Source organism: Odontomachus brunneus, unplaced genomic scaffold (genome assembly GCF_010583005.1).
Source record: "Odontomachus brunneus isolate Ranch 3 - 2012 unplaced genomic scaffold, Obru_v1 Obru_scaffold_041, whole genome shotgun sequence".
In the NCBI taxonomy this organism is placed as follows: domain Eukaryota; kingdom Metazoa; phylum Arthropoda; class Insecta; order Hymenoptera; family Formicidae; genus Odontomachus; species Odontomachus brunneus.
The window spans coordinates 55347-65389 of NW_022639491.1; the positions used below are offsets into that span (position 1 = coordinate 55347).

The 10043-nt window shown below is 39.4% G+C and overlaps 2 protein-coding genes across 10 annotated transcripts in view; one reads left to right on the forward strand and one right to left on the reverse strand.

Moving 5' to 3' along the window:
• LOC116844374 overlaps positions 1 to 1870 on the reverse strand; it is a 4642-nt gene extending 2772 nt beyond the window's left edge. For 2 of the 4 annotated variants that reach the window (XR_004378073.1, XR_004378074.1), the window contains exons 1-2: positions 1329 to 1472; positions 525 to 681 (exon numbers count right to left, since the gene is read on the reverse strand). Coding sequence is in view for 1 of the 4 variants with exons in the window: in XM_032815813.1 (XP_032671704.1) it covers positions 440 to 681; positions 1583 to 1829 (489 nt within the window). In the remaining 3 variants the exon portion in view is untranslated. Of the gene's footprint in view, positions 1 to 128; positions 682 to 1328; positions 1473 to 1582 lie in introns of those variants that run through there. The other 2 variants (XM_032815813.1, XR_004378075.1) reach the window with 2 other exon arrangements.
• A 280-nt stretch (positions 1871 to 2150) lies between these two features.
• The window catches only part of LOC116844373 (A disintegrin and metalloproteinase with thrombospondin motifs 9), a 50699-nt gene continuing 42806 nt past the window's right edge, over positions 2151 to 10043 (forward strand). For 5 of the 6 annotated variants that reach the window (XM_032815807.1, XM_032815810.1, XM_032815809.1 and 2 more), the window contains exon 1: positions 2151 to 2519. In XM_032815807.1, coding sequence (XP_032671698.1) covers positions 2213 to 2519 — 307 coding nt within the window. In that variant the 5' untranslated portion in view covers positions 2151 to 2212. The remainder of the gene's footprint in view (positions 2520 to 10043) is intronic. The other variant, XR_004378072.1, reaches the window with a different exon arrangement.

Sequence of the window (10043 nt, forward strand, 5' to 3'; positions counted from 1 at the left end):
AGAGAGAGAGAGAGAGAGAGAGAGAGAGAGAGAGAGAGAGAGAGAGAGAGAATAAAAACTATAAACATATACAAGAAACCGGCGTTTTTGTGATTGTTATGATACAATGCTCATCACGAGAGTGATTTTTTGCGATGTTTTGAGTGAAATCCTATTCTAAGAAATTTACAGAATAAATACTAGTACACAATATATTTTATCAAGTATATATATATTAATCGTACATAATAATATATCGTACACAGAAGAAACGTTTTCTATATTGAATCTCGTTGGCATCAAATTTATGTATGCGCCCCCACCATAATGTTTTTTCCGTATACAGAGATGGTTCGTAATCTCAGATTCTTTCAAAGAACAGAAAGGCCGGAGATAATCGCGCGATATGTATATTTGAACGCGCAAACGAGATGGCGGGTCGCGCGAATCGCGTGAAACTTCAAGACAAAGATTGATCGATCCATCGGCCGATGCGATCAAAGCCCAGCGCGTGCGATACGCGACAAGAATAGTTTGACCCAGACCTTAAGAGATTCCGAGGTCGGTAGCCGCGTGCCGAGCGGCTTTTATATTTCATTCGCTCAGCCTTGACGATGTGGCGGCTTTGAATTTCCCCTCCCGAAAAAAGCCGACATTCCTCTAAAAATATCGTCTTCTTCCTTTCTCTCCCTCTCGCTTCCTCTGCGAAAAAGAAACAGAGGTATAAAAATACATATATACGCCACTATGTAGACACTTCTCCGATACGGTCGTGATAGCGTGAAGTTCGGCGTGAAGTTCGGCTTCGATCGCAAGTCTCGAGGAGACCAATAAAAGACATGCGATGAACGTTCGCGCGCGGGAAATCAGGTGATTTGATTGAAACCCGGAACGTCTGACATCACATTCCGCGCCGGATTTGCAAATGTAAATCGAGTCAAGAGGTCTGCTCCTTTTAGCTAGACTGGTGCTGCAAACTGAAAAGTTTCCACACAACACTTCTTTTCCACGCTAGGTTAATTACTTGTATCACTTTAAAAGCAAAAAATGTAACCTAGTTCATCTAAGAATGGAATAGACAAACTAGGAGAAAGAAAGCGTGTCAATTAGCTAAAATTAGTCAACAGAACTGGAGATACGTTAAGCAACAAAAAAAAGACTCAAGGCTGGTTGTTCCAACTTCTTGGTAAGATAACTGATAGTTAAATAATACGTTTGTCTTTATCTAAATTGAAGGAAAAACAAGGACATATGATTTAACTATGAGTTAATTTACCAAGAAGTTGAAACAACCGGCCTTCAAGAACTTATAATTTAACTGCACTTCAGCACAATTCTCATTTTCTCACATTAAACGGCTGTTTTTTGTTTGGTTTCAGGAAAACATTGATCAGCTGCCCCGACTTGAGATTGACAACAACGTTCACAAAGCGAAGACTTGGGTTGTCCCGACCGTCGCGTTGTTTACACTATTTACATCGCCATCGACCGTTGATCTGAGCACGCGTGGTGCCGGTACTTCGCACTTGAGATGTTCCTCGCGCGATCGTCAAAAGAAGGATCGCGACGAAGTTGGCACAACAGACGTAAGGCTATTACGCACGTGTGAGACACGAAACGGCAGGATCGAGCGAGGAACGGTTGATACACCACGAGCTATGATATCCGCCCTTGAACATTCGACCACGATCGGCATGATGCATTTCGATTCTCGTAGCCGGCCAGTCCTCAAGTAATAACCTCCTCAGCCAGGCGGTATGGTATGGTCGAGGTCCTTCGTGGAAGATAAGAAGACCGCGAGGCGAGATTCGCGCGTTCTTTAATGGACGTTGTGTTGATCCCGGTTGCATTCTGCCGGCGAGTCGCGCTTCGCGAGGAAAACAAGATTCAAGAGAAGGAAGAAGGACCTTGAGATCTCCTCCTGTTGCGCGAGGGTTTTATGGGTGTATACGAAGGTACGGAGGAGAGGCTCGCTTCGAAATATCCATTCGCTGCGAACAGATAATCCTCGCTCTTTCTCTTTCTTTTTATTTCTCTCTCTCTCTCTCTCTCTTTCTCCTCTTTCTCTCTTTCCTTTCCTCTTCTCTCTATCTTGTCTCCCGATGGCGCGCTCAAGATGATCGATTGAAGCGACAACACGCGCGACACGGTCAATGAGAGAATCGATCTCGTCGTGATACATCGGTGATCGCCGTCAGACAGCAGCGCCAAAAACCGAGCACGAACGGAGCGGATGCGCGCGCGCACCGCCATTGGCGGAATCACAGAAATGTCGCGGATTTCGAACCGCGTCGCCACGATAGGCGCGGCGCTCGCCATCGTTTTGCTCGTGATACTGTTGGTAATATTGTGGTCGGACGTACGCAACATGGACAGGCTCGAGCCGGACGCCGCTCGAATACGGAAGAATTCAACGGTCGAGCGGGTCGTCAATGAGACGTGGAGGAAGAAGAAGCAGCAAGCCGCCGGCCTGCACGTCACCACGCATCTCGTTAACACATTCGGCCGGCCTCTGATCGAGCAGAACTTCACGAACGAAGGTGAGTCTGTCGTTATTGCTTTTTTTCTTTCCTTTTGTTTCTTTCACGCTGAACACGGCGTCGTTTTGTTTTCACGTTTTACGATCGGCGCTAATTCACCCTCTCGTCGATCACGGCGGCGCGGCGGCTTTGCTCTCGCGAATAGATAGTTTCGAGTGATTACGATTATTCATTCAAGTGGAAATCATCCGCGCACCGAACGTTCGATCGTTTGTCTCTTTCCGGTTGAGCGCATTTTTCGACGTTATGTGTATTAAAAGGGCCCTACCAAGTCGAGATTACCGTGGATGCTGTGCAAGCATACGTAACGATTAGTGGCAGTCTACAATATGCGAAGTAAGCTTGGCGTAAGTTGGAGTAAGAAATGAAGATCATTTATTTCGTTTTTACACGTCTGCACTCTAACTGTCTTACAGAGTATTTCTTTTATTTGAGAGAAATACTTCCGGTATAAGAGAATTAAAGTACAAGCGTAAACGAAATAAATTTTTATTTCTTAGGATCAATTTTTCCAACCTCTTGATAAATTAACAGTTAAATCATATATTTGCTTTGTCTATTTTAAAGAAGAAATAAAGACAAACATATGATTTAACTACAGATGTCTATATTAAACTAGATTGCTAACTAAGGAATCTATTTTATAATGTTTAATGATGTCGTTATGTATCGTTGCGCAGTTATTTCATAATAAAAAAAATCTACGCAATAATACATAACGATGTCGGTAAAAGTTATAGAATATAATCGAGTTTTTTAATTTATCGATGGATCCATCGCATGATACGCAATTGCAGTATTTCGCTGTATTTACGCATCATACAATGGATCCATCGATGAATTAAAAAACTCGTCCTATACCTCTATGGCTTCGGACTTGCGTCGCATGAAATTTCCGGTTGTATGCGAAAAAATGGCGGCGGTTCTGTGTGTCACTTATGTGAGTATCTTACAACGTACGATGTGAATCAGCGGGGCCATTAAATTACTGTCGTAAAACCAAAAATGCCAGTATCTTATTGTCAAAAAATGTCGCAACAAAAAAATAAATGGTATGGACGTTATTTGCTCTGCTCATTTCCAGCAAAAGAATTTTATGACATAGGGTGTGTTCGGGGAGCACGCTACCAACACTATCGCGTTCTTCTATCTGTATTACTCCTTAGATAGCAACAAGGATAGAAAGACACGGTAGCGCTAATAGCGAGCTCCCCGAACGCACCTTAAACGTAGTGAAAATATGTGGCCATTTTCTCGCATACACCGGAAACTATCAGACGCAAGCACGTCTGTGAAGATAGCACCACATTAAAAAAAAATCAATTTATTATCATAATTCTGATCGCACCCCGATGAGTTCTAAAGTTCTAAATAACATTTAGAAATAATTCCGGCGAAATGAAGTAAAAAAAACTAATTTTGAAGTTTGGAGGTGCTTAGTTCACAGAATGAGATCAGAAAAATGACAGTAACTTTTTAACGGTTGCACCAAATGAATTTTATCATTAGAATTTTTTATAGAACTCTTGTGGTGATATCCAGAACTCTAGTCGCAACGTTGGAATTATTAAAAAAAATTTCACCCTTTCAGGACTTAGAAATTTTCACGAAACCGAATCTTTGAACGACTAGAACTTCTCTCTCATTGGTTTTAACTCGAAGATTCATGAAGATAATCGATAGAACTCGTCGGGATGCTACCAGAACTCACAGCAGCGAGCATACCATTACAAGGTCACGGGAGGGCTAACTTTACCATTCTGAAAATTCAAAACGCTATAAATTATTTCTGTCAACTGTAACGTTTAGAGTTAGGAAGACAATCGATAGAATAATTTGGGGAGGAAGAGGACTATCAGAAGTAGCACTAAAACATAAATAACACACAGGAAAAAATTTTGTTGGCAAAATTTAAAAAATTAGATCTTTTTTCTAAGCACCTGATGGTAACATTTTTTTAAATAATTCCGGCATTCCGACTGGAATTCTGATAGCACCCCGAAAAGTTCTATGGATTATTTTTATGAATCTTCCAACTGCAACCAATGAGAGAGAAGTTCTAGCCGTTCGAAGATTCGGTTTCGTGAAAATGTCTGTCTTTTGGGGGTAAAATTTTTTTTAACAATTCCAGCGTTTCGACCGGAGTTCTGGTAGCACCCCGAAGAGTTCTGTCGATTATCTTTATGAATCTTTCAGCTAAAACCAATGAGAGAGAAGTTCTAGCCGTTCGACGATTCGGTTTCGTAAAAATTTCTAAGTCCTAAAAAGATAAAATTTTTTTAAATAATTCCAGCGTTCCGATCGGAGTTCTGGTAGCACCCCGATGAGTTCTGTCGATTATTTTCATGAATCTTCGAACTAAAACCAATGAGAGAGAAGTTCTAGTCGTTCAAAGATTCGGTTTTGTGAAAATTTCTAAGTCCTGAAAGGGTGAAATTTTTTTCAATAATTCCAGCGTCCCGACTGAAGTTCTGGATAACATCACAAGAGTTCTATAAAAAATTCTAATGATGAAATTCACTTGGTGCAACCGTTAAAAAGTTACTGTCATTTTTCTGATCTCATTTTGTGAACTTAGCACCTCCAAACTTCAAAATTAGTTTTTTTACTTTATTTCGCCTATTTCTAAATGTTATCTAGAACTCTAGAACTAATCGGGGTGCGATCAGAACTATGATAATAAATTGATTTTTTTTTTTTTAATGTGGTGCCATCTTCACAGACGTGATGCAAGCCATGCTACATGCAATGGTGGTGTGTTAGCAATCTAATTTAGTATAGATATCTGTGGATTTAACTTATGAAGAGAGGTTGGAAAAATCGGTTCTTATTCCAACTTACGCTAAGTTTACTCCGCATATTATAGATGGTCACTTGCGTTGACGGCTCGCTATAGTGATTTTCGAGGAATTCTCGAGTCTGGCTGAGCGTAATGAAATGGCATGAGTTTGCTGGCAATAGATCGACTAGATTAATACGCTCGAGTGGTCTAGGGAAAGTTATAACGAAGTACATATCTCAAACGCGAGACGACCTTGTAAGGCCGCTGCTCTGAAGAGCGTACACCTACACTTAGGTTCGTTCTTACGCTCCATACTCGTTTATATGTGTTCACGGTATAACAGTCACGGTTTTATACGTCCCGTCGTGTTCACCTCTCTTTCTCCCTCTGCTATTTTCATCGCTATTTCTTGCTAAACGGTTGGATCAATCGGGATTAGACTCAGTGGGCAATATATTGTCAAAAAGAGTTCACATCTGAAAGCTGATGTCTAACAATGACATCCAGAAGATAACATAATGGATATGAAAATGCATCGATTTTAGAGGATATAAAAACACCGTAAAAGATATCTTAAAGGATTCTTAAATTTGAGATCTAATGGATGTCAAAGAAACTTTTATATAAGAAGCTGTATGGGTAATAGCATTATTCTTCTGTATTTTATTATTATTTAAAGAAATATACTCTGTGATAAAATCTTCAAAAAATATATTCGTATAGGAAAGTTTACTATATCCGTGATGGCTCCGAAATGATTCACAAATTTTAAGATATATTTTCTCTAATATCGAATAGAACTGGTTTTTAGAACTTTTTGCTAGTAGTAAGCCATCAATATTAACGTTGACTTTTATATCTGTAGTTATTTTATTTTTGACTCTCTCTCTCTCTCTACAATTCTTAACCTTTAGACTGCCGGGAAACCCACTTTTGTGGCTTTACACAAATCTCAAAATTCTGCGTCATGTGTATGTTACTTATATAGAAAATTTTTTGAGAAAAAGAAACACTTTTTTAATGAAAAAATGCCGGCAGTCTAAAGGTTAATACGTTCATAAGAGCATTTTTAATTAATGATGAATATCTTCCAACGGGGAAATTTAACACTAATATAGTTGTACTTTTTGAAATATTCAGCAATGTTCTGGGATCAAATGGGAGATTTTCCAATTCTTTCATATTAGCATTTTTTAATAACCATAATAATGCACCAGTTGCTCAATGAAAATTATTATGCCCACACACCTATTGAATTGTTCTTTAAACTTAATAGCTTTTCGTTGATTTCTCCCAGTACCACTAAAACCTAATCTGTACCTAATCTAATGTGCTTTTTGCTTCTTGTTTTTTTGTTTTCTGTCTTTTTTTAGTTTAAAGCTTGATCTACAATGTGTTCTTGCTTTTATCTCTTTATTTCTTTTGACTCAAACCTTAAGCTTTAAGTCAGAAAAAGACAGAAGACAAGAAACAGAACGCAAAGAGCACATTATAGATTAGGCTTAAGGCTTAAGATGTAAGTCAGAAAGAGATAAAGAAAACAAAACAGGAAGCAAATAACACATTGTAGATCAAACTTTATATCCATTAAATAGCAATAGTTTACTTCATTAATATCATTGTTCGATTTTGTTTCAATGATACTAGCATTATCATTGAGGACATATAAAACAAATTATATCTACCAAATAGACCATAGTAGTAAACATGTTAAAACGCTTTAAGACATCTTTAGAAGTTCTTGTTACTTGCGAAGAGCTTCTCCGTGCGTTTTACGTATTTTCTCACGTATATCTCACGTATTTTTTGAACGGGAATTTGAACGAGAAGCGGAATTCATTTCGGCACTTTACCGTTCGCGGTCTCATAACCGAGATGCTCGGTAGTACGCGATCCAAATACGTTTTGAGTGTTGCGTTTGGAGATTACGTGCTCTAATTTCTCTGTCTCCGGTTTCGGGCGAATGTTCCGGGAAGCGATATCGCTGTATTAAGGTAGATATACGTTTTCGCGAATTCGTCTGAGCGGGCGGGCGGGCGTGCTCGTTAAAACGCATACAACGCATAATCGCGGCCGCCTCGCGTGACATCGCGCGTTTGATAAGACACATTCGCGTGGCCACGTTGGCAGAGCGCGACACAAAACATCGGGAGCGCAGTCGGACGAGTATGCTCGATACGTACGCGGAGAACTCCGGGGGAAGAAAAGCGAGGAAACGTCGGTGTAACTGAAGGTGTGCGCTGCGAACGCCTCTAAAAGTGCGTACGTCGTAAAGGCTCGTGTTACTTGCCAGGGTCAGCAGATGCGGATATCACGCGTTAAACGAAGCACGACGTTGTCCTCGGTCCCGGCGGCGTCTTACGTCGCGTTCGCGCACGTGTTCCCAACTCGTTACCGACCAGCGAGCTGTACAGCTCGGTTTCAACAAGTAGGTAAATCCGTTTCGCTGTACGCCAAATGTTCCGCACGGCCAAGCCCGTCGGGCACGACGGAGCAAAGGAGGATCGTGTATCATGTGGGAAAGAGAGTCGCGACTTAAATGACACTATTAACAATGTCGTTACGACAGAAAGAGAATATCGGTCAAAAGGGAGTCGTTTTTGTTTTGTAAAGACCGCAGAGAGATGAATGCTGGGAACATCAGGTAGTTAATGAGCCGATACCTGAGAACAAGGAGTAAGTGTTTTCGTTACTCCCTGAATTTCTTGCGAAATTACGTCCGAAAAGCAGTGACAGCTACTCGAATTCGAGCGACACTTCATTCGTATAAAATGAATTGTCTCATCAAGAATCGTGTCGAGTAAATATTTTCATATAAGTCTGATGTTATCTCCATCGTCACCGAGACAAATTTATTCTGGATTGAGAAAATCTCTAAGTTAGAGTGAAACATTTACACTTGGGATTCCAACTGACAGTATCTCACTATCGCTTCCAGTGAATTTTTAGAGTGAAGAGATTATTATCAAAAAAAAAAAAAACTTACGATTTCAATGCGGATCTGTCAAGTCGCAAGAAGTACGCAGTCGCATATTGTATAAAGCTTCAAATGGTGCTTGCCCACTTATATCTCGTCTCAATGAAAATTTATCTGCGAGCGAGCGAAATAGACAGCGTACCCTATCGATGGCTGCTGAGTCGTACATCTGAACTCTGCATATTATATAGTTAACAATTTTGATGAAACTCTCGTAATTATTATTTCTAATTGAACAACGCAAACGTCCAATTATCAAAATCATTAATTCAATGTACTTATCATCTAATTTTTTAACCTTTTATCCAGAGGTAGAGTTACTTATATTATGCAGTTAAATCAAATCTTTTTATTAGTTGGAAGAACATTTATAGCGTCCATATATAACTACATTTCAGTTTCTACTTATCGTTTATTTTGAGCTAAATTTTTAGTTGAAACTTCCAGATTATTGAACAGATTTAACTTTTGTTATTTTGACTCGATTGCAGTTGATGCAACTGCTTAGCAAATTTGCTTAACTCAAAGACTTGGTCTGTTTTATTTCAGCGTATATGTTAAACCCGCACTGCAGTATAGCAACAAAGAAAGACAAATGAGCAAGTTAAGAGGTTAAATGTAATTGGCATGCCAATAACACTATAGAAGAAATAGTTGAGCTATAACGTAACGCAATCTTCTCGCGTTGTTCGCGAATGAATGATGCTTCTCTCTCTCTCTCTCTCTCTCCCTTTTTTTCTGTGCCTCGTTTTTTTTCGATCGCTAGGCATCGCTAGATTCCGCACGCTCATACGATAGTACTGATTTCGCAATGCTGCGCGTGATGCGACTCATTCGCTACTGAAGAAATGCGAAAGGTCAACTACGCTTTGCGGTAAATATCTTGAATATTATAATCGATTTATAATACCGATATTTTTTATACTCGAAATATTTTACTTAAAAAATAAAATCTAGTTTAACTCTCTACTCTCTAAATATCCTGGAGTAAAACTTCACTCAAAAAGTAGTGGAGTGGCCACTGAGTCACTCGAAATTGAATGATTTTTTACTTATATAGAGAGTGAATTCTTTCTTCTGAATCGTCGAGTGGATATTTTCACTCGAAATTGAAGAGTGAATCTAATGTGCTTCAGAAATGTACTCACTTTAATTGATTGAAACATTCGCTCATAACGAAGAAGTTAGAATCCACTCAAAAGCTTAAATGAAACATTCACTCTTGCGACTTCGAGTGGCGGTATTTTCACTATTGTTTCGAGTGGAAATATTGCCACTTCTCACTCATTTTGAGTGAAGATTTCACTCCAAGAAATTTGAAGCAAATCGATTTGATTTGCTGTCTGTCAAAAGTTACGTGCACACTAAATATCGCGACGTTGAATAATGTATATCTCGCGCATATCTCGATATCCGGCAAGCGTAGAAAGTGATCAAGATCGAGTTCGGCAGTTTATTTAGTCAAAATGGAAGGAGAGAGGGAGAAATTGCTGCGTGCGTGAAGTTGGCACCTCATTTTTTAGCACCGCAAGTTTTGACATGAGTTCCATTTGCACCCACAATAGTTCTATAGTTCCTGATAGGTTATAGCAATAGTTCCGTCGAATTAATAAAAAAAATGAATTTATTAAAATATGAGGTGCCAACTTACCACGGCACCGCAACATTAAAAAAAAATTATTTTGATAATTTTATTTTACAGTTCTCGAAGTGCTCTATAGTTCCTGATATGTTTTAGCAAGAGTTCCGGCCTCTAACTATTTTT